The sequence below is a fragment of the Melospiza melodia genome, chromosome W (genome assembly GCF_035770615.1).
Source record: "Melospiza melodia melodia isolate bMelMel2 chromosome W, bMelMel2.pri, whole genome shotgun sequence".
NCBI lineage: Eukaryota > Metazoa > Chordata > Aves > Passeriformes > Passerellidae > Melospiza > Melospiza melodia.
This window is the reverse complement of record NC_086225.1, coordinates 58,260,483-58,287,776: the sequence shown is the minus strand read 5'-3', so window position 1 is coordinate 58,287,776 and position 27,294 is coordinate 58,260,483. Positions and strand designations below refer to the sequence as shown.

Sequence of the window (27,294 nt, the reverse complement as noted above, 5' to 3'; positions counted from 1 at the left end):
GGAGTGGTGTGAGCTCCTTCCCAGCGGGAACCCCCTCACGGCGGAATGGCTCGAGGTCCCTCAGGGCAGCCTGGTGCGAGCTCCCTCAAGGCGGAGCTCCCTCACGATGGAGCGGCACGGGCCCTCTCACGATGGAGCGGCACGGGCCCTCTCACGATGGAGCGGCGCGGGCCTCCTCACAATGGAGCGGCGCGGGCCTCCTCACAATGGAGCGGCGCGAGCTCCCCCAGGGCGGAGTGGCGGGAACTCCCTCAGGATGGAGCGGCGCGAGCGTCCCTTACGGCGGCCTGGCTCGAGCTCCCTCGGGGCGGAGTGGCACGAGCTCCTTCACGGCCGGAGTGGCGGGAACTCCCTCGCGGCAGCCTGGCGCGAGCTCCCTCACGATGGAGGGGCGCGAGTCCCCTCAGGACGAGTGGCGCGAGCTCCCTCCCGATGAGTGGCGCGAGCCCCCTCACGATGGAGCGGCGCGAGCTCCCTCAGGACGAGCGGCGCGAGCCCCCTCACAACGGTCGGGCGCGAGCCCCCTCACAACCGCCGGGCGCGAGCCCCCTCACAACCGCCGGGCGCGTGCCCCCTCACAACCGCCGGGCGCGTGCCCCTTCACGGCAGCCTGGCACGAGCCCCCTCACAACGGTCGGGCGCGAGCCCCCTCACAACGGTCGGGCGCGTGCCCCCTCACAACCGCCGGGCGCGTGCCCCCTCACGGCAGCCTGGCACAAGCTCCCTCACGATGGAGTGGCGGGTACTCCCTCACGGCAGCCTGACACGAGCTCCCTCACGATGGAGTGGCGGGTACTCCCTCACGGCAGCCTGGCACGAGCCCCCTCACGGCCGGAGTGGCGGTTACTCCCTCACGGCAGCCTGGCACGAGCTCCCTCACGATGGAGTGGCGGGTACTCCCTCACGGCAGCCTGGCACGAGCTCCCTCACGATGGAGTGGCGGGTACTCCCTCATGGCAGCCTGGCACGAGCCCCCTCACGATGGAGTGGCGGGTACTCCCTCACGGCAGCCTGGCACGAGCTCCCTCACGATGGAGTGGCGGGTACTCCCTCATGGCAGCCTGACGCGAGCTCCCTCACGATGGAGTGGCACGATGGAGGGGCGCGAGCCCCCTCAGGACGAGTGGCAACGAGCTCCCTCACGGCGGAGCGGCGGGAGCTCCCTCATGGAGGAATGGCACGAACTACCTCAGGACGAGAGGCTCGAGCCCCCTCACGGCGGAGTGGTGGGAGCTCCCTCATGGTGGAATGGCACGAACTACCTCAGGACGAGAGGCTCGAGCCCCCTCACGGCGGAGTGGTGGGAGCTCCCTCATGGTGGAATGGCACGAACTACCTCAGGACGAGAGGCTCGAGGCCCCTCACGGCGGAGTGGCACGATGGCGCCCCCTCACGCCAGGGCCCCCCCTCACGCCAGGGCGGAATGACGTAAGCCCCATTCATGGCGACGAGGAGCGAGCTCTCCCAGGCCCCCCATGGCATGGGCTGAGGGCCGGGAGCAGGGGAAACCCTTGGAGGATCTATGGAAGCCGAAACGCCCTCACGGAGTCTGATCATGGCAGAGGGGAGCAAAACCCATCGGGAGTCTGCGGGACCTGAAGCCGTGCAGGTACTACTGAGGCAGCTGCCATAAGTTGTGGTTTGAGGGCACGTGAAACCCTTCACAGGGTTTGCTGAGTTCTGGGTGGGATGAGAGGCCCTGAAAGCCCTCATGGTTCTGGTGAGGGGTCTGAAACCTCTCACGGGGTTTGCTGAGGGCTCTAAACCCTTTGAGGGTTGTCTAAGGGGTCTGAAAGCCTTCAAGGTGTTGCTTGCTGAGGGTTCTGAAGCCCTTCTGGGTCTGTTGAGGATGGAAACCATCCTAGGTCTTGCTGAGGGTGCTGAAACCCCTTATGGGTGTGCTAAGGGTGCTGAAACCCATCATGGGTGTGCTGGAACCCCTCATGGGTGTGCAGAGGGTGCTGGAACCTCTCATGAGTGTGCTGAGGGTGCTGAAACCCTTCATGGGTGTGCTGAGGGTGCTGAAACCCCTTACGGGTGTGCAGAGGGGGCTGAAATCCCTCATGAGCATGCCAAAGGTGCTGAAACACCTTATGGCTGTGCTGGAGCCCCTCATGGCTGTGCTGAGGGTGCTGAAACCCTTCATGGGTGTGCTGAGGGTGCTGAAACACCTTACGGGTGTGCTGAGGGTGCTGGAACCTCTCATGAGTGTGCTAAAGGTGCTGAAACACCTTATGGGTGTGCTGGAACCCCTCATGGGTGTGCAGAGGGTGCTGGAACCTCTCATGAGTGTGCTAAAGGTGCTGAAACACCTTATGGGTGTGCTGGAGCCCCTCATGGGTGTGCTGAGGGTGCTGAAACCCTTCATGGGTGTGCTGAGGGTGCTGAAACACCTTATGGGTGTGCTGGAGGCTCTCATGAGTGTGCTGAGGATGCTGGAGCCCCTCATGGGGGTGCTGAGGGTGCTGGAACCTCTCATGAGCATGCTAAAGATGCTGAAACACCTTATGGGTGTGCTGGAGCCCCTCATGGGTGTGCTGAGGGTGCTGGAACCCTTCATGGGTGTGCTAAAGGTGCTGAAACACCTTATGGGTTTGCTGGAGACCCTCATGGGTGTGTTGAGGGTGCTGAAATCCTTCATGGGTGTGCTGGAACCCCTCATGGGTGTGCTGAGAGTGCTGAAACCCCTTACGGGTGTGCTGAGGGTGCTGAAATCCCTCATGAGCGTGCCAAAGGTGCTGAAACACCTTATGGCTGTGCTGGAGCCCCTCATGGCTGTGCTGAGGGTGCTGGAGCCCCTCATGAGTGTGCTGAGGGTGCTGGAACCTCTCATGGGTGTGCTGAGGGTGCTGAAACCCCTTACGGGTGTGCAGAGGGTGCTGAAACACCTTACGGGTGTGCAGAGGGTGCTGGAACCTCTCATGTGTGTGCTAAAGGTGCTGAAACACCTCATGGGTGTGCTGAGGGTGCTGGAGCCCCTCACGGGTGTGCTGAGGGTGCTGAAACCCCTCATGGGTGTGCTGAGGGTGCTGGAACCTCTCATGGGTGTGCTGAGGGTTCTGAAACCCCTCATCAGTGTGCTGAGGGTGCTGGAACCTCTCATGAGTGTGCTAAAGGTGCTGAAACACCTTATGGGTGTGCTGGAGCCCCTCATGGGTGTGCTGAGGGTGCTGAAATCCTTCATGGGTGTGCTGGAGCCCCTCATGGGTGTGCTGAGAGTGCTGAAACCCCTCACGGGTGTGCTGAGGGTGCTGAAATCCCTCATGAGTTGCCAAAGGTGCTGAAACACCTTATGGCTGTGCTGGAGCCCCTCATGGGTGTGCTGAGGGTGCTGGAACCTCTCATGGGTGTGCTGAGGGTGCTGGAGCCCCTCATGAGTGTGCTGAGGGTGCTGAAACCCTTCATGGGTGTGCTGAGGGTGCTGAAACACCTTACGGGTGTGCTGAGGGTGCTGGAACCTCTCATGGGTGTGCTAAAGGTGCTGAAACACCTTATGGGTTTGCTGGAGCCCCTCATGGGTGTGCTGAGGGTGCTGGAACCTCTCATGAGCATGCTAAAGATGCTGAAACACCTTATGGCTGTGCTGGAGCCCCTCATGGGTGTGCTGAGGGTGCTGAAACCCTTCATGGGTGTGCTGAGGGTGCTGAAACACCTTACGGGTGTGCTGAGGGTGCTGAAACCTCTCATGAGTGTGCTGCGGGTGCTGGAACCTCTCATGAGTGTGCTAAATCTGCTGAAACACCTTATGGGTGTGCTGGAGCCCCTCATGGGTGTGCTGAGGGTGCTGAAACCTCTCATGAGTGTGCTGAGGGTGCTGGAACCTCTCATGGGTTTGCTGGAGCCCCTCATGGGTGTGCTGAGGGTGCTGAAACCTCTCATGAGTGTGCTGAGGGTGCTGGAACCTCTCATGGGTTTGCTGGAGCCCCTCATGGGTGTGCTGAGGGTGCTGAAACCTCTCATGAGTGTGCTGAGGGTGCTGGAACCTCTCATGGGTTTGCTGGAGCCCCTCATGGGTGTGCTGAGGGTGCTGGAACCTCTCATGAGTGTGCTAAAGGTGCTGAAACCCATCATGGGTGTGCTGGAGCCCCTCATGGGTGTGCTGAGGGTGCTGGAACCTCTCATGAGTGTGCTAAAGGTGCTGAAACACCTTATGGGTGTGCTGGAACCCCTCATGGGTGTGCTGAGGGTGCTGGAGCCCCTCATGGGTGTGCTGAGGGTGCTGAAACCCCTCATGGGTGTGCTAAAGGTGCTGAAACAACTTATGGCTGTGCTGGAGCCCCTCATGGGTGTGCTGAGGGTGCTGAAACCTCTCATGGGTGTGCTGAGGGTGCTGGAACCTCTCATGGGTGTGCTGAGGGTGCTGGAACCTCTCATGAGTGTGCTAAAGGTGCTGAAACACCTTATGGCTGTGCTGGAGCCCCTTATGGGTGTGCTGAGGGTGCTGAAATCCTTCATGGGTGTGCTGGAGCCCCTTATGGGTGTGCTGAGGGTGCTGAAATCCTTCATGGGTGTGCTGGAACCCCTCATGGGTGTGCTGGTACCTCTCATGGGTGTGCTGAGGGTGCTGGAACCTCTCATGGGTGTGCTAAAGGTGCTGGAACACCTTATGGGTTTGCTGGAGCCCCTCATGGGTGTGCTGAAGGTGCTGGAGCCCCTCATGGGTGTGCTGGGGGTGCTGGAACCTCTCATGGGTGTACTGAGGGTTCTGAAACCCCTCATGAGTGTGCTACAGGTGCTGAAACACCTTATGGCTGTGCTGGAGCCCCTCATGGCTGTGCTGAGGGTGCTGGAGCCCCTCATGGGTGTGCTGGAGCCCCTCATGGGTGTGCTGAGGGTGCTGGAACCTCTCATGAGTGTGCTAAAGGTGCTGAAACCCATCATGGGTGTGCTGGAGCCCCTCATGGGTGTGCTGAGGGTGCTGGAACCTCTCATGAGTGTGCCAAAGGTGCTGAAACACCTTATGGCTGTGCTGGAGCCCCTCATGGCCGTGCTTAGGATGCTGGAACCTCTCATGGGTGTGCTGGAGCCCCTCATGGGTGTGCTGAGGGTGCTGAAACCCCTCATGGGTGTGCTAAAGGTGCTGAAACACCTTATGGCTGTGCTGGAACCCCTCATGGGTGTGCTGGAACCCCTCATGGGTGTGCTGAGGGTGCTGAAACCCTTCATGGATGGGCTGGAACCCCTCATGGCTGTGCTAAAACCCCTCAAGGGTGTGCTGAGGATTCTGAAACCCCTCATGAGTGTGCTAAAGGTGCTGAAACACCTTATGGGTGTGCTGGAACCCCTCCCGGGTGTGCTGAGGGTGCTGGAGCCCCTCCCGGGTGTGCTGAGGGTGCCGGGGCCCCTCCCGGGTGTGCTGAGGGTGCTGGAACCTCTCATGGGTGTGCTGAGGGTGCCGGAGCCCCTCCCGGGTGTGCTGAGGGTGCTGGAACCTCTCATGGGTGTGCTGAGGGTGCCGGGGCCCCTCCCGGGTGTGCTGAGGGCACCGGAGCCCCTCATGGGTGTGCCGAGGGTTCTGGAGCCCCTCCCGTGTGTGCTGGAGCCCCTCCCGGGTGTGCCGAGGGTTCTGGAGCCCCTCCTGGGTGTGCTGGAGCCCCTCCTGGGTGTGCTGAGGGTGCCGGAGCCCCTCATTGGTGTGCTGAGGGTGCCGGGGCCCCTCCCGGGTGTGCTGAGGGCACCGGAGCCCCTCTCTCCCGGGCGTGCCGAGGCTGCGGCACGAAGCTCTCCGGCCCGCCCATGGCCGAGCGCAGCCGGAGCCCCCCGGGCATTGCCGCGGCCCGGCCCCGGCGGGCCCCGATCCGCGGGGCTTGCGCGGGAACACGTGAGGGGCGAGGGGCGGCGGGGCCCCTCCATCTTGTGAGCCCCGCCGCGCCGTCCCGCCCGCTTCCTCCCGCCCTCCTCCTCCTCCTCCTCCTCCTCCTCGTCATTGTCTGCGAGCGGCGGCGGCGGCGCTTATAAGGCGGCGGGCATTGCCCGGATGTGAGCGGCGGGCGATGCGGCTGCCCGGGCGGGATGCGATCGGCCGCGGCTCGGCGGGGGAGGCCGCGCTGCTGAGCCGGAGGAGGCGGCGGGCGCTGCTCTAAACTTGGACCAAGTTGGGGAACGGGCGGCCCCGCGCTCCCCCGAGGGGGGAGTCGCCTGGGTTTTTTTCGGGATTTGGGTTTTTTTGGTTTTGGTTTTTTTTTAAAGGAAGGACGAGGAGGGGGCAAGTCCCCGAGAGCCGCGGCGCTGCGAGCCCGTCACCATGTGTCTGTAAAAACAATAGGGCAAAAGTTGTCGGACCTTCTTTTTTTCCTTTTTCTTTTTTTTCTTCCTTGGTTTTGAATTTTGAAATTTTTGAAATCTAATTTATATGATTTTTGTGGCCGGTGGCCGGGCCCCCCAAATCCCAACAAAGCCAGGTGTAGTGTGCCTGTAAAGCTGTGGAATAACCCGGAGCAGGACTGACACTTTCCCTACTTTTTGGTGGTTTTGGAGGGTCACATACGTGTGAGACAATAAAGCACTTTGGCAGAAGATTCCTCTCTTTTTTATTTTGATTATTTTTTTATACCTTTTTTTTCCCCCCTTGGAATATTGTGAACATATTTGTGGCCATTTAAGGTAAAGTTCCAATTTGCTGTTAGACTAACTTGTCTGTGTTTTTTTTTTTTTTTTTTTTTTTTTTTTGCTTTCATTTTTATTTTTTGATTGAAATTGTCGATCCCGATGTGTTATTTAAAAAAAAAAAAAAAAAAAGGAAAGAAAAGAAAAGAAAGTGCAAGTTCCGGGCTGTGTGAATCGCTACATTGTATATACATTGCATAGCTACGATGTAACTACACGTGTGGGAAATACACCAAGGTGCAGACGCGGGGACTCGCCGCTTTATTTCCTGCCGGAAAATGAACTCCCAGGAGTTCTCTCTAGCGGTGTCCGGCCTGCGGGGGGAAAGGGCGGAATAGAAGTGGCGGAGGGGATGGGGGAAGCAGGAAGGGCGAGGGAAGCAGGAAGGGCGAGGGGACAGGGGAGGAGGGGGGGCTGGCAGCATCCCCAAAAACTTGCGCCTAAATCCAAGGGGCTGCTTCGCAAACTTTGCACCGATGCTCCGGGAAAATGGCAAAGCTGGGCGTTGCGAGTAAGGCGACCAAAACAAAGCAGGGTTCTAGCTAAAAAAAAATCTAAAAAACAAAAAGGCGAAGGGAACGGGGAATCCAAAGGGGAAAAAAATATTGTTCCTTTCGGCCAAGCGCCCGCGTCACGTGCGTCCGCGGCCCCGTATAAACGCGCTTGGCCATGTGTGCGCGAGCCGGGCGAATCCAAGGTGGAACCCTCGTTAAAGTGCGGCGGCAGCGGGCGGCAGCCGGCCGCGGAGCTCCATGAGCGGCGGCCGCGGGTACGGCGGGGCCGGCGGGGCTCGGGCCGCGCTCCGGCCCCTTCCCTCTCCCTCCCTGCCTCGCCGCGCTCCCCTCCCCCCGGCTGCCTCGCACAGGCCCGAGCCGCCGGCTCGCTGTCGGCCTCATCCCCCCCCGCTCTCCGCAAATTAGGAATCGGGGCTAATTGTCCCCCGCTGCCCCCCCCGCCCCCGGAACCTGCACTTCGCATCTCGCCGTGGCTTTTTTTTGCTCCTCGCTCTTTGCCGTTTGTGCCTCCGAACGCTACTTTGCGTGGAAGAAGGAGAAGGGAAAAAGTTGGGAGCGGATGGCTGTAGTTTCTTCTCTGGGATCCTCATTCATTCCTCGCTGAACCTCCTGTTGCATAAATGATGCTCCGGGAGCGAGGCTTTGCCTTTTTTTTTCTCCTCCGGATTTGGGTTTAAGAGTGGATGTTGCCGGGTTTGGCTCGCCTCTTTGGAAATACAATATCGCTTTTTTTTTTTTCCTCTCGTTGTTGTGTTTTTGGGTGTCTTTTTTTTTTTGCTGCCCCTCCATCTTTTTTTCCCCTCCCTTCTTCTTCTCAACCACCCACTCCCCGACCCCCCTTGAAAAAGCAAAATCCGACTGTGTTTCCTGCAAGGCTCGGGATTTCTGATTGCGGTTATTTCCATGTTTCTAGGTTTGTGTGATTTTGCTAAAATGCATCACCAACAGCGAATGGCTGCCTTAGGGACGGACAAAGAACTGAGTGATTTACTGGATTTCAGTGCGGTAAGAAACAACGGTGGAAATTAGCAACAGCTGTAAAAAAAAATAAAAAAAATTTCTAGCTGCTCTGGTAACAAAAAGAAAATCCAGCCAAAAAAAACCCTAAAGCAACAAAACCAACCCCAAACTGTGCTCTAAGTGCATTGGGCAATTTTTAATCAGCAGCTAGAAGCATGGTAAATATTTTTTTCGCTTAAAAAAAAAAAATCCAAACTGAGTATTTTTAGTCTTTCTGATTGTGTGTGATGGGAGATGCAGGCGCGTTCGCAGCTTGGTTTCATGTCTCGGACGGCTCAAATCATTCCTGCCAAAAGAAACGCCCCGAAAACTGACCATTTCTCATCATTCCATCGTACCGATATTGCACTTTTATTGTGCTTTCGATTTTCGAGCGTCGTTGGCACATCAACTAATTAATTGCTAATGACTCGCTGATATTCTCCTTTCGGTTCTTCCCTTGTTTCGATTTTGGCACATGGAAAGTGCAGAGAAATCCACGACCGTCTCAGTTTAAAGTTTTCCCTGAAACCTCCTATGGCTTCTGCTGGCATTAAAGGCGCTCCGAGCTTCTCGTCCCCGCCCCGGGCAGGATTTGGGAGCGATTTTGGAGGCAAAGAGGGATTTTTGTCCCCCTGGGCTGCTTTGGAGGCCGAACGTTGCGCCGGACGCGTGCACTTGTCTAGTTTTGTCAGGCTCCCCCTCCCCCTCCAGCCCCTTCCTTCCTCTCTCTCCCCATCCCCTCCCTTCCCCCCAATATGTCAGGAATATCTCTCTATCCACTTAGTTCTGTATTTTGGGCAGGAGCCTGTGCTGCGAGAGGCAGCTCTGCTCCCGCGGCCCCCCCCTTTCCCCTGCGTGCTCCAGGCTGGTGCTGCTGCTCCAGCCTCGGCTTCTGAGGGATGGCTCGGGGAAGTTTGGCCAGCAATCGTAGCCTGCGGCAGCCTCGCAGCCCCCTCTCTGCTTGTTGGTGCACTTTTCCCATTTGTTCCTTGGCTTTTTGCAGGCTCTGACTCAGGGAAGGTGCGTATTATCCACTAGACACGTCGGAGAAGGGAGAAACCAATTAGGGTCGAAATAAATGCTGGGAAGAGAGAGAGAGGAGTGCGAGAGGGAGGGAGAGGGGGCGAGGAGCGAGCCTGGCTTCCAATTGCTCGGTGGGAGAGACGGAATGAGAATTTAGGGCAGGTGGCACTTTGCATTATTATTATTTGGGTTCCCACATGCCAGGCAAATCCTGGAGCGGGATGGAAATGGACGTTGCTACGTTGATGACCAAGGTCGCGACCCATCCCAACTTTTTTGGCGCTTTCGCATCCCAAATTTGGTCGGAGGAGAACGCTGCTGGGCTCAGAGGCTCCGGCGAGGGCAGATTGTTTGGGAAGCTAATGAGCCTGAGGAAAGCGGGATGCTGGTGCCGAGGGGCGCCGGGGGATGCGAGCAACCCGGACTCTGCCTTCGCAGGGCTGTGGGGGCTCACGGTCGGTTCGGGGAGACAAACTCCTAAGGAATGCGCCAGCAACTTCGGACCGCCGCCGGCCTCGCCAATTGCTGCTTTCGCACTAGTAATGCCTCTTTGTTTGTTTTTATTTTAGATGTTTTCACCTCCTGTGAGCAGCGGGAAAAATGGACCAACTTCCTTGGCAAGTGGACATTTTAGTGGCTCAAGTATGTACCGTTTTTTGTTCCGTGCGTAGCGAAAGCGTTGGGATTTATTTCTCCATAGGCATTACCTTTGTTGTGGTGCTTTAATCTCTCGTGGGGAGCAGATCCCTTCGGATTGCAGCGGAATTATTCCTAAGCGCCGCTTATTCTCATTCTGATTTTTATTATTATTATTATTGTTATTTCCACGAGCCTGGGAGGTTTTTAGAGCGTCGCCACACATTTGTGATTTTTTAAAAATCCCTGGACTTCGCCTCTGTTTAATCATTGCTTAAAATTGTTCTAGTTTTACAGTAGATTTATCTTTTTCTTTTAGTGATTTGAGCCCTGGAGAATTTTTTATTTCCAATTCCAAAGCCTGTCTTTGTCTGTCGGGGACGATAGTCAAAACCTCTTGTGTGCAAATTAATTTTGTGCATTAGAATTGAAGCAGAATTGAAGGCTGTAGCAGTTCAATAAATAAAACAAGTATCCCAGAATAAGCAGCAGGAAAAAAAGTCTTTAGGATTAGAGAGGGCTGTGTGCTGATGGAATAATTTTTGGGAATGAAATCATTCAAGTGACTTTCTCTGGCTGCTTTCAGGCAGGCTGTTTTGGTTTCAGACACGAGGGTGTTTGGGAAGACTTTGCTGAGATGGAGGTGGCTGTGGCAGGGCTGCTGGGCATCTCCCGCGCTCCCTGCCAGCAGCCCTGGGATGACAAAAGCGCTCCCGGGGCTCTCTGCACGCACCGTGTGTGGACAGGGATTGTCTGGCAACCCAAGTTTCTGGAGGGGCTTTTCTGTGCCCGACAAACGAGAGCTCCCAAAGATCCCTGTGCACATTTCCCTGCCCTGGGATGCAGCTGCCTTTCCGCGCCTCCGTGCACAGGTAGGGAGCAGCGGGGCTTGAATTCCCAGACTATTCCACATGCCAGCACACTGTGTGGGGAATTCGGGCAAGGCTCCTCTGAAATTCACAGAGAAACCCCTCCTTGCAGGGAGTTTCACACCTGGAATTTGCAGCTTTGCTCTTTTCAGGACTCCTCGTTATTCAGTGCTTTATTCAATGCACTGGGGCATCGTTTAGGTTTTTATTTCCTGAGCAGGATTTCGGCTTGGAGGTTTGGTCTGGTTTTCTTCAGATCAATCTCCACCTAAACTCTCATTTTGTGCCTTTTATTCTATTTAGGCTCTATTTATTCTATTTAGGCTCTATTTATTCTATTTAGGCTCTAAGTGACAACCTGGGTTTGTTCTATCTTCCCAAACTTGCTTATATTGAGAGAGAGCAACTTGCTTATATTGAGAGCTAGCAACTTGGAGAATTTGCTGTTGGGCTGGGCTAACTTTCCAACCATGAGCTATAGGTTTGAATCCCGGTTTTTGTCCTTTTCTGCCACAATTTTGGAAGTGATGAGGCCGGATCTAGAATCTCCACTCTATTTGTTTTCACTGGAGTGGTTGTGCCAGACGAATCAATTTGTCATGCTCAGAGCCCAGTCCATGCAGCAAGCACCACTTGGGCTGACAGCAAATGACTCCAGAGTTATATTTAACAATTCCTCCTAAAGATCACCTCTGGAGTCATCGGGATCAGGAGCACAAATCGGAGCAGGGAGCGATCAAATTGGGTTTAAGAACTGAAAGAATCGGAGGAATTTTGGTAGGCAGGAGGATGATTTAATGAGCTGCAGGAAGTTGGGAATAAGGAGATAAAAGCCACTTAAAGCAGCACCTGGCCAGAATTGCCAGAGAATTCCCTGGCACAGCCGTGGCAGGAGGAGGATGAGGGAGAGGCTCGGCGGAGCGGCGGCGGTTGGCGCACAATGGCAGCACAGGGTGGTTCTGGGAGGGAAAATCGAGCCAATTTCCCACTTGCACTGGTATTGCTTGCTCATTAAACGGGGAATTTGCACCAAAACTTGGGGGTGAATTCCCCCCGCCGCTCCTGGCTAAAGGGTGCATTTGTGGCCTTGAGGAGGGACTTGGTGGCCGTTGTTTGTCCAGGGCTGGGAAATCGGGATGGATCTGGGAATGAATACCTGGCCGTGAGCAACAGCGGACACAGGCTGTTTTTGTAATTATGCGGATTGCTAACGGGGAATTGCATCCTGCTTTTCCTTCTGCAAGTTGTCCCTCTGAAGTTTGAGCTGACCTTTAAATATTCCTCTTTCAAACCGGATTGCAGGAGATTGTCTGCACTAAGCCCAAAGTTCTGTTCCAGAGGGGAGGAAAAGGGAGATTAAAATAAAAAGCAGGCGCCTCAAAGTAATCCCGAGCAGGGAAGTGAAACTAAGTGGACTTTAGGAAGTGTGGGAATAATTCCTGCTTAAAGTCATCCCCGTGGCTTTTTGCTCGGCTAATCCGTGATGCCGTGTTGTGATTTGCGACGCGCGAGGGAAAAGAAAGTAAAGCCCCGCTCCCTTTGAATGTCGAATTCCACAAACATGGCTTCTCCCCATGTTCCGAAGCGGGGAGGGCCGCAGGGAGAAAGGAATGTAACCTGAGCTCCAGCCGTGACATTCCCAGGGAGCATTTTTCACATGAAAGGCTTTTGTCAGGCCAGGAAAGGAGCAGGAGCTGGCGTTTGATGTTCGCAGGTGTTCGGCGCGGGGCACTGGAGCAAGGCTGCAGCCTCTGACCCGCGCTGGGAGAACTGGGGGACAGCGGAGGCGCTGGGCAGCGAGCTCCCCCGGAGCCGCCTCCAATTTAGATCCTATTTGGAAAGTGATTTAATAGCTGTTACTTCGCTTGAACAATGCACATTCAGTGGGGCTGAAGTGGGGCGTCGCTTTTTATTTTTCCTGCTTTGTTTGCCCTTTTTTTTAGGACGGTTGCCAAAAAAAAAATTCATTTTCTCGCATCGACTAAAATTTTGGGAGGAGTTTGCAATGGCTTCCATAGTAAATTTATCTGAAATTGATCCCCGTTTGAGCGTGAGGCGCTATAAAATGAAGAGATGATCGCTGGGGATCGGATTTTGAAGGAGCTTTTCCCCAAGAATTCCCCGGGTCTGTCACATTTGACATATTTCGGTTTTTTATCTGTTCATCAAAGCCCACATCTTCCTGATTGCCTTCAGTTTCTGCTCCTTCTATTTAAAGGCTGGAATTTTACCTCCGTTTGGGAGCATCTGTTCTGGATTGCCCACTCTGTAGCTGTTTGAATAGCGTGTGGGTGGCAGCAGAATCAGAGGAAAGCGGAATTTTTATCATTGCCCAGAAAAAAGGGAAAAATCTCCAATGTTTGCCTGAGCAAACCCAGCAAAGTCCCTCGAAAGGATTTAAATCCTCGCTTTTCATTTTGCCATTAGTTTGATTAGGGCTTGGCCTGCATTAGAGCAACAAATTAATACATCCCTAACGAGGGAATCACAAATCCAGCACAGTTTCAGTTCCTGGGGTTTTTGATGCGGTGCGGAAATTCTGACGAATATTGCGGGGTTTTTATAGGTACAGTCTGGGTTTGGAGTGTGGGAAAAGCTGCAGGATTTTGTGGCTGTTGTTTGATCATCACAAAAATGGAATTAGGAAGATGTTTTGGGGCTGCTCAGGTGAGGCCCACCTGGGATCCCGCCGCTCTCAGTGGGAACAGCGAGCGTGCCAGGCAGGGTTTGGGAAACCAGGGCTGAGTTTGGTGCAGAAATGCCATTCAAAAGAATAAAAAAGAGAGAAAAATCCCTATAATGGAGATTTCTGTGTAAAAACTTGCTTTTGAAAAGGCAGCTGCTGCGGTTCCATGGGCGGCTCCCGTTTTGCATGGGATGTTCCAGAAAAGAGGGAGAGGGATGCTGGAGTTTGGGTGTTGGCTCTGTCTGTGTCTCCTCGCGTTGCCACCTTTGCCAGGCAGAATTCCAGGGCTCTGGAATTCTATTCCCCGTTTTCCAAGGCTGATATTTCAGATATTTCAGGCTGGGAGCCGTGGTGGTAATTAACCACACAAACCCAGCTCACTCGTTCCCCTTGGATAAGGGAGATGGAGATTTTTAGGTGCTGTTCTCACCCTCTTTCCATGCTACCTTAAATATATTTCATAATTCAGAATTGCCCGTCAGAGCCGCTGCAGCCAAATGTCACTGGGTGTGGGGACGCTGCGCTGTCCTTGCCCAGTTCAGCAGGGACAGGACCAAATTCCCACCTTTCACTGCTGGTTTTTGCAAAAATAAAGTGATTGAATTTTTTTGGAGTTTAGCAGGAGCAGGAATGATGGCTCCCATTACTCCTTGGATCTCAGGGATCTGGGAACCAAATTAAACCAGGGAACTTAGGCCTGGCTGCGAGTTCAGGGAAACAAAAATATGTGAGGTACAATTTGACTTTTTCCTATTGGATTTGTATTCGTGCCACTCCCAGATTCATGTGGATTTTTGTCAGAATTCTTCTGGAATTCCGTGGCCTGAATTCCCAAGGAAAGGGAAATAAGCACAAATAATCCCGGCAACACCAAATTTTCATCTTTATTTTATTTTTTTGCTACTGCAAAAATAAAGTGATTTAATTTTTCTCAAGTTTAGCAGGAATGGGAATGATGGCTCCCATTATTCCCTGGATCTCAGGGATCTGGGAACAAATTGTGGCCTGAATTCCCAAGGAAAGCGAAACAGGCACAAATAATCCCAGGAACACCAAATTTTCATTTTTCACTGCTGATTTTTGCAAAAAATAAAGTGATTGAATTTTTTTTGAAGTTTAGCAGGAAGAAGAATGATGGCTCCCAATATTCCCTGGATCTGAGGGAACAAATTGTGGCCTGAATTCCCAAAGAACACGAAATAGGCACCAATAATCCCAGGAACACCAAATTTTCATCTTTCACTATTGATTTTTTTGCTACTGCAAAAATAAATTGATTGAATTTTTTTATCTCCCTCCCATTATTTAAAGAGAATTTGAGCATTATATGGATATTTTCCTTATTAGCAGGATTTAAGTCTGCTAAGTCAAAGGATTCAAGGCCCTGCTTTGGGATCTCAGGAATGTTGTGAAGAATCTGTTTTGAGTTTTTTTTATAGGATCAGGGAATCTCTTTGTGGAATTGATACAGGGAATAAATAATGCACATATAGAAGGGAATTAAGTTATGGAAGTTTATGCTGCTAATTGCTGAAATCTCTCTGGAATCTTGGAGCACTAAAAGCTGTCCTATAAACAGTTTTGCTTTGAGCTTCAAATGATTCCTTCAGCTTTTTTTTTCCTTCGTCTGCTCTGATAAACAAAGTCATTTTGGAAGCTTTACAGCTCAAACATTTACTCCTCGTGGTAAACTTGTTGTAGCTGGAAATGCGGGGCTCTGCAAATGGCAGGAAAAAGGGAGGACCCGGTGATCTGAGGTTTGCACGCTGGGATTTAAATACAACAACAGCTCTGCAATTTTCTGAGGAGCAGTTATGGCTTAAAGGTCCTTTCCCAAAATATTCCCAGATAGCAGGGTGGTGGACACGAGGGAGAAAAGCTGGGCTAACCTGGGAATGTTTCAGATGATGGAGCACAGAAAATGAATATACATGGCATCGGATGTGCCATCTGCCAGGGGCTACTCCGAGGAGTTGCTGCTGCACCGGCTCCATCCCGCTCCCTGCAATAATTGAATTTGCCCTTATTTATGGGCAAAATTCGGTGCCAAATTCCCTCCCGCAGCTGATGCTGCCCCTCGGTCGGTGCCATCCACACATGGAGGGGCCCGCACTGATTCTGGGGTCTCTGGGAGGTGTCCTGGGCCCAAAATTCACCTCTGTGTCCTTCCGAGCTTTCCAGCCTGGAAATTCAGGCGCAAATTTCCATCTCAGAGCTGCTTGCCGGGAAAACTCCCTGGCAAAGCAGAGGAGTGCCCAAATTCTTAATTAATGCCCAAATTCTTAATGAATTTTAAATCTTTTTTTAAAGGCCGCTGTGGAATTTCTTTTGCTAGCAAACTCCATTAGGAACAGCCTGGAGAGAGGTTGGGGCGTCGATTCCTTCCTCCATGGTAAACGTGAGGCAGCAGAGCTTCATCCAGATGGAAAAATGGGATTGTTTGGGTGGATTCTGGGGGCACTGTTGGCGTGAGAGCTTTGTGGCAATCACCACATCCTTCAAGCCTGCTCCTGCTAGTAATGGCAGTAGTAGCTGCGTGCCATTGTTGTGTGTGCGGGCGTGCGTCCAGTTTGGAGCCGGCGCCGCCGGACTGCGGGGTCTGGCCGATGCTCTGAGGGACTGGGTTCTGTCCTGTGTGCTTTACTCAGGGTTTACTCCAGCTCTGTTTGTGGCACAGCAGTGACCCTGGCACAGCAGGAGCAGGAGCCGGGCTCCCGGGAGAGGGGAGGCAGCGATGGCAGGTGCCACGCAGGATGCAGGCGCCATTGAAATCGGGCACAAATTTCCATCTCAGAGCCGCTTGCAGGGCAAATTTCCTGGCAAAGCAGAGGGCCAGAATGCCCAAATAAATTCTTAATTTATGCTCAAATTCTTAATTAATTTCAGATTTATTTTAATGTTGCTGTGGAATTTCTTTTGCTAGCAAACTCCATTAGGAACAGCCTGGAGAGAGGTTGGGGCGTTGATTCCTTCCTCCATGGTAAACGTGAGGCAGCAGAGCTTCATCCAGATGGAAAAATGGGATTGTTTGGGTGGATTCTGGGTGCATCATTGGTGTGAGAGCTTTGTGGCAATCACCACATCCTTCAAGCCTACTCCTGCTAGTAATGGCAGTAGTAGCTGCGTGCCATTGTTGTGCGTGCGGGCGTGCGTCCAGTTTGGAGCCGGCACTGCCGGACTGCGGGGTCTGGCCGATGCTCTGCGCCCGGGATTGGGCACGGCCGGGTTCTCTCCGTGCCCTTTACTCGGGGTTTACTCCAGCTTTGCTGCAGCTCTGTGGCACAGCAGTGACCCTGGCACAGCAGGAGCAGGAGGCAGGCTCCCGGGAGAGGGGAAGCGGCGGCGGCAGGTGCCACGCAGGATGCAGGCGCCATTGCTGGCACCATTCCCGGCCTTCCTGCCCTGTGCCCAGCTTCCCAATGGCACCGCTGGGCACTGCTGGCTGCCTGTGTGTGGGTGGGAATGGACAGGCTCCCTCTTTGTCATGTGTGTGCGTGACACCCGCTCTGTCATGTGTGGCGCTCTGCCCTGCCACACGTGTGCGTGGCGTCTGCTTTATCCTCTGCGTGCGTGGCGGTTTTGTCTGCTGCTTTGTCATGTGTGCGTGCAGGGTCCCTTTAGGCACACGGATGTGTGTGTACAGACATCTGCTTTGTCACACGTGTGCGTCCTTTTTGTCATGGATGGGCGTCTCTCTGTCATGTGTGTGTTACCCGCTCCATCCTGTGTGTGTGTATGTGTATCCTCCATGCTGTGTGTATCCTCCGTGCTACGTATAGGTGTGTGCATCCTCCATGCTGTGTGTATCCTCCATGCTATGTGTGTGTGTGTATCCTCTGCACTGTGTGTGTATCCTCCATGCTATGTACGTGTGTGTGTATCTTTCATGCTGTGTGTGTATCCTCCATGCTTTGTGAGTATCCTCCACCGTACACGTGTGTATCCTGCATGCTGTGTGTGTATCCTCCATGCTATATGTGTATCCTACATGCTGTATGTGTATCCTCCATGCTATGTGTGTAACCTCCACCCTATATGTGTGTGTGTATCCTCCACCCTATACATGTGGGTATCCTCCATGCCATATGTGCGTGTGTGTCCTCCATGCTATGTGTGTGTGTATCCTCTACCCTATATGTGTGTGTATCTTCCACCCTACGTGTGTATCGTCCATGCTATGTATGTGTGCATCCTCCATGCTTTGTGTGTATCCTCCATCCTATATGTGCGTATGTATCCTCTGTGCTATGTGTGTGTGTATCCTCCATCCTATATGTGCGTGTGTATCCTCCATGCTGTGTGTGTATCCTCCATCCTATACGTGTGTGTATCCTCCACCCTATATGTGTGTGTATCCTCCACCCTATATGTGTGTATCCTCCATCCGATACGTGTGTGTATCCTCCATGCTGTGTGTGTATCCTCTATCCTATACGTGTGTGTATCCTCCACCCTATATGTGTGTATCCTCTATCCTATACTTGTGTGTATCCTGCACCCTATACGTGTGTGTATCCTCCATCCGATATGTGTGTGTGTATCCTCCATGCGATGTATGTGTGCATCCTCCACCCTATATGTGTGTGTGTATCCTCCACCCTATATGTGTGTGTATCCTCCACCCTATATGTGTGTGTGTATCCTCCACCCTATATGTGTGTGTATCCTCCACCCTATATGTGTATCCTCCATGCTATGTGTGTATCCTCCATCCTATACATGTGTGTGTATGTATCCTCCATGGTATGTATGTGTGTATCCTCCACCCTCTATGTGCATGTATCCTCCATGCTGTGTGTGTATCCTCCACCCTCTATGTGCATGTATCCTCCATGCTGTGTGTGTATCCTCCACCCTATACATGTGTGTATCCTCCACCCTATATGTGCGTGATCCATGATCCCAGCCAAGTTATGCTAAAAACCCAAACCAAAACCCTGTGAGACATCATGGACACAGAAATCAGAATTTCTGTCAGTCCACAAATGGCAAAGCACAGAAATCCCTGGGTTCAATCCCTAAAAAACAGGGATTGGGTTCTTTTTGTGCACCCTACATGTGTGTGCATCCTCCACCCTACATGTGTGTGTGTATCCTCCACCCTGTACATGTGTGTGTATCCTGCACCCTATATGTGTGTGATCCGGGATCCCAGCCAAGTTATGTTAAAACCCCAAACCAAAACCCTCTGGGACATCCCTGGGCATTTCTGCCTGTCCACAAATGACAAAACACAGAAGTGCCTGGGTTCATTCCCAGCCATAATCCCTAAAAATGGGGATTGGGTTCTGTTTGTGCTGTTGTATGTAGAATTCAGCCGGTTTTCCTGCCCGTGCTGCTGCTGAAAATTTGGGATGCTGGGGTTAACGCGCCGTTCCGCTGCCTGTACATTTAAATGCGCTCGCCCCGTTTGATAAATAACCGCTCCCAAGCTTCGGTGATATTAAATCCAGCTAAATAAGATTCCCCATGGAATATCAAGGCTCTAATTGAATCTCAGGGGTTCTGGGCCCGTTCACAAACAGCCTTTGAGTTGTTTTTTGTTCCTGACGTCAGCCCAAGGCTTGATTGAATTATGGCCTTGGACTGCAGGAGCACCTGCTCTGAAGAGTCCGGCAGCATTTCCAGGACAAACCTCGGCGGGAAGTTTGTGGCTGGAATACAAACTTCCAGCCTGCCTGACGGAGGAGAGGCTGAAATATTTGGGATTAATGAAATTACCCGGAGCAGACTCGTTTCTCTGGGATTTCAGGAACAAAGAGAGCCAGGGAAGAGGTTGGGACAGAGCCAAGCGCTGTAATTCCGGTGGCACGGGGCTGTTTGGGTGGATTTGGGGATGGCTGGGAGCGCAGTCTGTCTCTGCTGAGACTTCCATAGGGCACAAGCCAGCTTTAATCGTGTTTTTAAGGGACAGGTGACAGCAGGCACTTGGGGAGAGGCCCCGTCAGAGATGGAAGTGGCCTGAGAGCCTGACAGCAGCAGCACGCCGTGGGTTTGTGCAGTTTCCCTGCTTTTCCCAGATGAGCTGCTTCCCTTGGACTGTGCACAAAATGATGTGCGAGGGCCGAGCTGAGCCCGGACCATTCTTTATTCGGCGGGCTCCGAGTTGTCAGCAAGCGTCGCCTCGCTTGGGCTTGCTGTCCCTAATCCCTTTGTTGATTTTATACTCTGAGGAAACATCCACTTACTTAGGAAATCCTGGGTCTTGTTGGATAAACAGAGCAAAATTCCCTTTCCTAAAATTAGCTCTTTTGTAAACACCACAAAGCAGAGAAGTCATTTATGAAGCGGTGCATTAGCGAATGGACATCGGGCATTTCCCTCTCCTAAAGTTCTCATTTGTATTTCAGAAATCATTTTCTCTTATTTATATACTGCTTTTTTTTTTTTTTTGCTTTCTTTTCCATATATTTCCCCCATTTTTCCTGCATGGATTCATGTTTCCATGCTGGAATCTCTGCCCTATGGAAGAGATCGGACATCAGACTTTTCCCTCCCCTAAGGTCCACATTTATACTCCATGAATTTTTTATTTATATATTTAATATACTTATAATATAAATTTGTATATAATATAAATTTCAATATTATTTATATCTCATATATTTGTTGGTTTTATTCCGTATATTTCCCCCATTTTTCCTGCACGGATTCATGTTTCCATGCTGGAATCTCTGCCCTATGGAAGACATTGGACATCAGACTTTTCTTTCCCCTAAGGTCCTCAATTATATTTGTAATATATATATAATTTTTTATAGAAACTATAAAATTATCAATATAAATTTTTAATCTTATTTATATACCACACATGTTTTGGTTTTATTCCATATATTTCCCCCATTTTTCCTGCATGGATTCATTTTTCCATACTGAAATCTCTCTCTTATGGAAGACATTGGACATCGGGCTTCTCCCTCTCCTAAGGTCCTCAATTATATTTATAATATATATATATATAATTTTTTATATAAATTATAAAATTATCAATATAGATTTTAAATCTTATTTGTATATCACACATGTTTTGGTTTTATTCCATATATTTCCCCCATTTTTCCTGCATGGATTCATTTTTCCACGCTGGAATCTCTGCCTTATGGAGGACATTGGCCATCGGGCTTTTCCCTCACCTAAGGTCCTCAATTACATTTATATATTAATTATTTATCTTATTTATTTTTAATTATTTTTTTGTTTATTATAATCCTTTTTTTAATCTTATTACTACCACATATGTTTTGGTTTTATTCCATATATTTCCCCCATTTTTCCTGCATGGATTCATTTTTCCATGCCGGAATCTCTGGCTTATGGAAGAGATTGGACATCAGGCTTTTCCCTCCCCTAAGGTCTTCAATTATATTTATATATAAATTATTTATACATAAATTTTTAATCTTATTTATAGATCATATATTTGTTGGTTTTATTCCATATATTTTCCCCATTTTTCCTGCATGGATTCATGTTTCCACACTGGAATCTCTGCCTTGTGGAAGAGATTGGACATCCGGCTTTTCTGTCTCCTAAGGTCCTCAATTATATTTATAATATATATATATATAATTTTTTATAGAAACTATAAAATTATCAATATAATTTTTTAATCTTATATATATATCTTATATTTGTTGGTTTTATTCCATATATTTCCCCCATGGATTCATGTTTCCATGCTGGAATCTCTGCCTTATGGAAGAGATTGGACATTGGGCTTTTCCCTCTCCTAAGGTTCTCAATTACATTTCTATATAAATTATTTATCTTATTTCTTTTTAATTAATTTTTTATTTATTACAATCTTATTTTTAATCTTATTACCACCACATATTTGTTGGTTTCATTCCATTTATTTTCCCCATTTTTCCTGCATGGATTTATTTTTCCATACTGAAAACTCTCTCTCATGGAGGACATTGGACGTTGGGCTTTTCCCTCTCCTAAAGTTCTCATTTATAGTCCATAATTTTTTTGTTTTATCCATATACCGTATATTTTTTTGTCCTTTTCCACCCATTCCCCATTTTCCCTGCCCGGATCCGTGTTTCCAGGCTGGAATCTGTGCCTTAGGGAGGCCATGGTAATTAGCAGCGGCGCCGGCGCTCGCTCGGTGCTCGTGCAAAGCTTTGGTCAGCGTGGAGCAGCGACGCTGCCCATGGCTGAAATGCACAGCAAACCCTGGGAACGTGCTGCTCAAATAGGAATTGCAGACAGGAATTTCACCTGGAAGGACACCCAGGGTCAGGACAGACGGACGGAGCTTGGATTTTATCCGTCCCCGTCGCGCGCCGCGCCTCGCGCAGGTGCCGCTGCCCTGGCACCGGCTCTAACCGCAGAATTCTTGGCATTAAATTGTCCTCTCCTTTCAGCCACACGCCCAGTTCAGCTGCAGCACCAGAATTTATCAAACTGAGAATCAGTTTCTAGATCATGGACACAGAGCGGCTCCTTTAGGATGGGAAAAGCCCTTCGTTATCTGGGGCAGAACTGGGGACAAAATGGAGTTTTTGGCAGCACAAAGGCACAATTGAAAGCTGTGCCACTGCTTTGTGAGTGTGCTGTGGGGCACTGGTGACACACATTCCAAACCAAGGATGCTCCTGCGTCCACGGATGGGACTGAGGCAGCGGCTTCAGCCCTGTCATTTCAACCTTCTCCTGCCTGTTAAAAACTTCTTTTTAATGCGAGGGGAGGAAGGAAGCGAAACCCCTGGAAGCCAAAACTGAGCAGGTCAAGTCATTTTTATTTGCATTTTTCCGCTCCCGGAATCCCCCTCCCTGCAAAGGCTCGTAGCCATCAAACCACAGTGTCTGACTAGAAGGGGAGGATGAGTTTTATTAAACATTATATTGAAACTTTAAATAGAGATAAAACTGCTTTCTAGCATCTTTTGAAGTGTAAAATAATTCCTGCGGCTCTCGGGCACAATTGCGATGTTGATAAACAGGGCAGGCCCTAATGGCGAGTTGTTCTTTCCTTAATCCAAAAGAGCAGGAGCTTAAATAGAAAGTGCAGGATTAGAAAAGAAGCAGATTTATTTCTTTCTGATTTTTTAGAAGAGAAACTTGTTTCCTGTTATTCAGCTCAGCGCCGGAAAAATCAACCCGTGATGGTGTCCAGAGGGGTGGGATGGAGCTCTGTGTTCACTGGGACCACTTCGGAATTTTATTGCCAATATTTACCAGGAGATGAATAATATTTACAAGAATGTGATGAATAATATTGACAAGAATATTATCAGTAATATTTACAAGGATGTTTTGCTGCTTTAAGCCCCTTGCTGTCGGCGAGACCTGGCTCGGGAGAGAATTGCAATAATCTGTCGAGCAGGCTCAGAATTTGCTTGGAAAAGGGCAAAAATAAGCTGAATAAGGCCAGGGACCGATTCAGGCAGGGATTGGAGGCACAGCATTGTTCCCGTGCTGGGAGCAGGGAAGGGAAGGAAGGCAAGGAAGGAAAGGGAGGCCGAGCTGCTGGCTCGTGTCACAGATGGCACCCATCTCCCTCAAACAGCGTCTGAATGAGATAAGGCAGCTTTATCTCCCTTGAAGATAAGAGTTTAAGGTGTCTCTTTCAAGGGATCTCTCTTCATCCCCCTTGTAGAGCCGGCTCGGGGAGCACGGCCCTGCTTTGAGGTGCTGCAGTTAAACGGGATCAATCCCATCCCGTCCCGCTGAAATCCTCATTTTGTGGGAGTCCCTGTTGGTTTTCTGACCCTCCTGCTGAAATCCCCATTTTGTGGGAGTCCCTGTTGGTTTTCAGACCCACCTGCTGAAATCCCCATTTTGTGGAGGTCCCTGTTGGTTTTTAGACCCTCCTGCTGAAATCCCCATTTTGTGGGAGTCCCTGTTTGATTTTACACCCATCCAGCTGAAATCCCCATTTTGTGGGAGTCCCTGTTGGATTTTACACCCATCCCGCTGAAATCCCCATTTTGTGGAGGTTGCTGTTGGATTTTACACCCATCCTGCTGAAATCCCCATTTTGTGGGAGTCCCTGTTGGTTTTCTGACCCTCCTGCTGAAATCCCCATTTTGTGGGAGTCCCTGTTGGATTTTACACCCATCCTGCTGAAATCCCCATTTTGTGGGAGTCCCTGTTGGTTTTCTGACCCTCCTGCTGAAATCCCCATTTTGTGGAAGCTGCTGTTGGTTTTTAGACCCTCTCAATGAAATCCCCATTTTGTGGGAGTCCCTGTTGGTTTTCAGACCCTCCTGCTGAAATCCCCATTTTGTGGGAGTCCCTGTTGGTTTTCAGACCCTCCTGCTGAAATCCCCATTTTGTGGGAGTCCCTGTTGGTTTTTAGACCCCCTCGATGAAATCCCCATTTTGTGGAGGTCCCTGTTGGTTTTCAGACCCTCCTGCTGAAATCCCCATTTTGTGGGAGTCCCTGTTGGATTTCACACTCTCCCAATGAAATCCCCATTTTGTGGGAGTCCTTGTTGGATTTTACACCCATCCTGCTGAAATCCCCATTTTGTGGAGGTCCCTGTTGGGTTTTACACTCTGCCAATGAAATCCCCATTTTGTGGAGGTCCCTGTTGGTTTTCAGACCCTCAAACTCTCGAGCTGTCTCTGAAGAATGAGGAGCCCACCTGACAGAGCCCAGGTTGTGGTGTTTTCTGTTCTTATTTATGGATTTCCTCCGTTTATCCCATTTATCAGAGACCGCCGCCGCGCTCGGCGTTGTGCTTTTGCGAGGGTTAATTGGTTCCAGTTGCAGAATTAATTGATTTCGCTTGGCTCCCAAGGAGGAGATGTGAAGCGGAGGCTCCTCCGAGGGTGACACTTCCCAGGAGAGAGGCGAACACCTCCTCTGCCCTTCCTGCCAGGTACAATTCTCCTTTGCACCTAGAGGAAGGCAATATTTGCCACCTCACCGTTTCATCTCAGCCTAGAAAATTCCTTCCAACATCCCCAGCACGAACGGCTTTGGCTGCGCTTCCAAGGCGGTGACTAATAGCGACAGATTCCAACTCGTTATTCCGACACTTTTGACTCAGTCCCAAATTCTGCTCTCCCAAAATCATTGTGACAACTTCTTTCTCCAGCTTCAAAAGGGATCTGGAGAGGACTTGCAGGGAAAACTTCTCATTTTTGCAGGAAAAACTTCTCCTTTCACAGTGGTTCTGTACAGAATCATCAAAAATTTGGGCAGATTCCTAAATCCTGCGTTTAGGAATTTTTTGAAATTTTGACAAAGAGCTGCTTCTCTTTGTCATTAGAGGCAGCTAATTAATAAATAACATGGAAAATGCTATGTGGGCACTGCAGCTTGGGAACTTTGAGTTCCTTTCCTTGAGATCTGCAATGGTTTGGGCTGGGAGAGACTTGACCACTAGCCCAGGTTGTTTCCTACTTGTGCAGGCACTTCCTCATATCTGAATGGAATTTTGTGGTACTTTTGGATGGAATCACCAAAAATTTGGGCAGCTAATCGTGCATTTAGGACTTTTTTGGTGTCCATCTCACAAACAGCTCCTTCTCTTTGTCATTAGAGGCAGCTAATTAATAAATAGGGGAAGATATAATGAAAACTGCTATGTGGGCACTGCAGCTTGGGAACTTTGATTTCCTCTCCTTAAGTTCTGGTTTGGGTTGGCAGGGACTTGACCACTAGGCCAGGATGTTTTCTGGCAATTGATTTCCTCTCCTTGGTTCTGGTTTGGGTTGGCAGGGACTTGACCACTAGGCCAGGATGTTTTCTGGCAATTGATTTCCTCTCCTGGAGTTCTGGTTTAGGTTGGCAGGGACTTGACCACTAGGCCAGGATGTTTTCTGGCAATTGATTTCCTCTCCTCGAGTTCTGGTTTAGGCTGGGAGGGACTTGACCACTAGGCCAGGATGTTTTCTGGCAATTGATTTCCTCTCCTCGAGTTCTGGTTTAGGCTGGGAGGGACTTGACCACTAGGCCAGGATGTTTTCTGGCAATAAGCCGTGCTCCAGCTCCACAGCTTCCTCATCTCCTTCCCTTTCACCCATCAATGGTGACTGAGATCTCTCATTTCCTGCTCGAAGCCTCCTTGAAGCGCACATGCCGTCATTTGGCTCATTCAGCGCCCGTGTTGCAGGGCTTGGGAAGAGGGAAGGATGAATATGGATGAGTGGAAGCGCTTCTCCCGTTCCGTTTGTGGGCTCCACGGAAAGCTGGAGCTTGCCCAAAGAACCGCTTTTTGTCCTTTTCCCCTCAGGATTGCGCTGGGATGTTTGCAGGGATGAAAAAGTCGGTTCCTTCCAGCATTTTGAAGTGATTTAAAAATGGTTTCCTCCATCGGTTTGTAAGGATGTGGTAAACATTTTTCCCTTTCAAAAAAAAATTCCTTGCCATCCTTCTCACCAGTGCGTGTTCCTCATTTCCTTGGCCTAGTGTTAAATATAAACATCTTTAAAAAAACCAGGGATATATTCCCACACAGCGCATTATCCCGATGCGACGTAAGCATCTGTGCTTGTAAGTGCACTTCATTTCACCTAATTAAGTTATTTAGTCATTTACACATTAACGATGTACTACAGATCCCACTCTGACGGGAGCGCGTGTAATTACAGCCCGCTTCCCCGCGTGGGGCACGATGGGCTGACCCCAAAGCCAGGGGGACACACGTGAGGGTGGTGGGGACACGTCCAGGGAACGGCCCCAGTGTCTTCTCCCAGCATGGAGCTCCTCTGAGGGAGCCAAAGGCCAGGCACCTTCCCTAATTGCTGCTTTCCACGGCTGGAAGTCCTGGCATTAATTAGCTTTGTGAGGGCAATTCTTGATGGAAACTGATCTTCCAAAGGTTTGGTGTCCATCCATCGCTTCCTTCCACCATCCTGCATTTTGGTGGTTCCTTGATGGAATAAAGGTTTGGTGTCCATCCATCGCTTCCTTCCACCATCCTGCATTCTGGTGCTTTCTTGGTGGAAACTGATCTTCCAAAGGCTTTAAGGTCCAACCCATTCCATGACTCCCACTGGATGGGCTTGAAGGTCCAATCCATTCCATGACTCCCACTGGATGGGCTTGGAGGCCCTTCCAACCCAAGCCCTTCCACGATTCCCACCAGGGCCGAGTTCCAGAGGCTGTGCCGGAGGAGGGATCTTCTCCTCTTCTCCTGCCCTCCTGCCACGCTGCGTTCCACGCGTGTTCGGCGCCGGGGCTGGCTGTGACTCTGGGAAATTCCGTGGACGGGCGCCAGCTCCAGCTCCGCCGTGCAAAGTCAGCGCTATTTAAAGCGCTCGGTTCGCTGAGGAAACACCTCTAACCTTCTTCCAACGTGCCGAGGAGATGGCAACCTGCTTCTGGAGCTTCTCCAGGCTTTTCCAGCAGGGAAGTTCTCCAGGCACTGAAATAGTGCAGACGTTGGATGTTGTCACTTGGCTTCAGAGAGACGCCGGCGATGACATCTTAGAGCATCGCGGCATTGAGGGTTCTCCCTGCCTTCATTCCTATTCTTTGGGAATGAGGTGGGAAGTGTCCTCCTCAACTGGAATCTCTAGATCTGGGGAATGAAGTGGGAAATGTCCTCCTAAACTGGAATCTCTAGATCTGGGGAATGGAGTGGGAAATGTCCTCCTAAACTGGAATCTCTAGATCTGGGGAATGAAAGGGGAAATGTCCTCCTAAACTGGAATTTCTAGATCTGCGTGCAATTCACATTTTCCTTGGTCTGGAGACATCTGAGAGGGTTGGAGAGGAATTTTTGCCCCAGAATCCCTGGAAGTGTCCAAGATCAGGGCTTGGAGCAAGCTGGAATGGTGGATCAAAAATAACTGTGGATGGATAAATATGGAAATATGGAAATAATGGCAACAGCAAGAAGGGTTAATCAGGTGTTTGTTTGAGATTTTGCTCTGGTTTTAACTCATTTATTTAACTCCTGAGGTGAGGAGCAACTTTCCCAGCTTCTTGCCACGCTCCCCAAAGGGAAATATCCCCGATGGAAAAGCAGAGAGCCTGAGTTGATCTCTTTGGT

At 50.7% G+C, this 27,294-nt stretch overlaps 1 protein-coding gene across 1 annotated transcript in view; it reads left to right on the top strand.

Moving 5' to 3' along the window:
- Positions 1-7,560: 7,560 nt before the first annotated feature.
- TCF4 (transcription factor 4) overlaps positions 7,561-27,294 on the top strand; it is a gene marked incomplete at its 3' end in the record, with an annotated part of 84,304 nt that continues 64,570 nt past the window's right edge. The window contains 2 exon segments of the mRNA XM_063179544.1: positions 7,561-8,126; positions 9,716-9,788. Of these exon segments, the coding sequence (XP_063035614.1) occupies positions 8,025-8,126; positions 9,716-9,788 (175 nt within the window).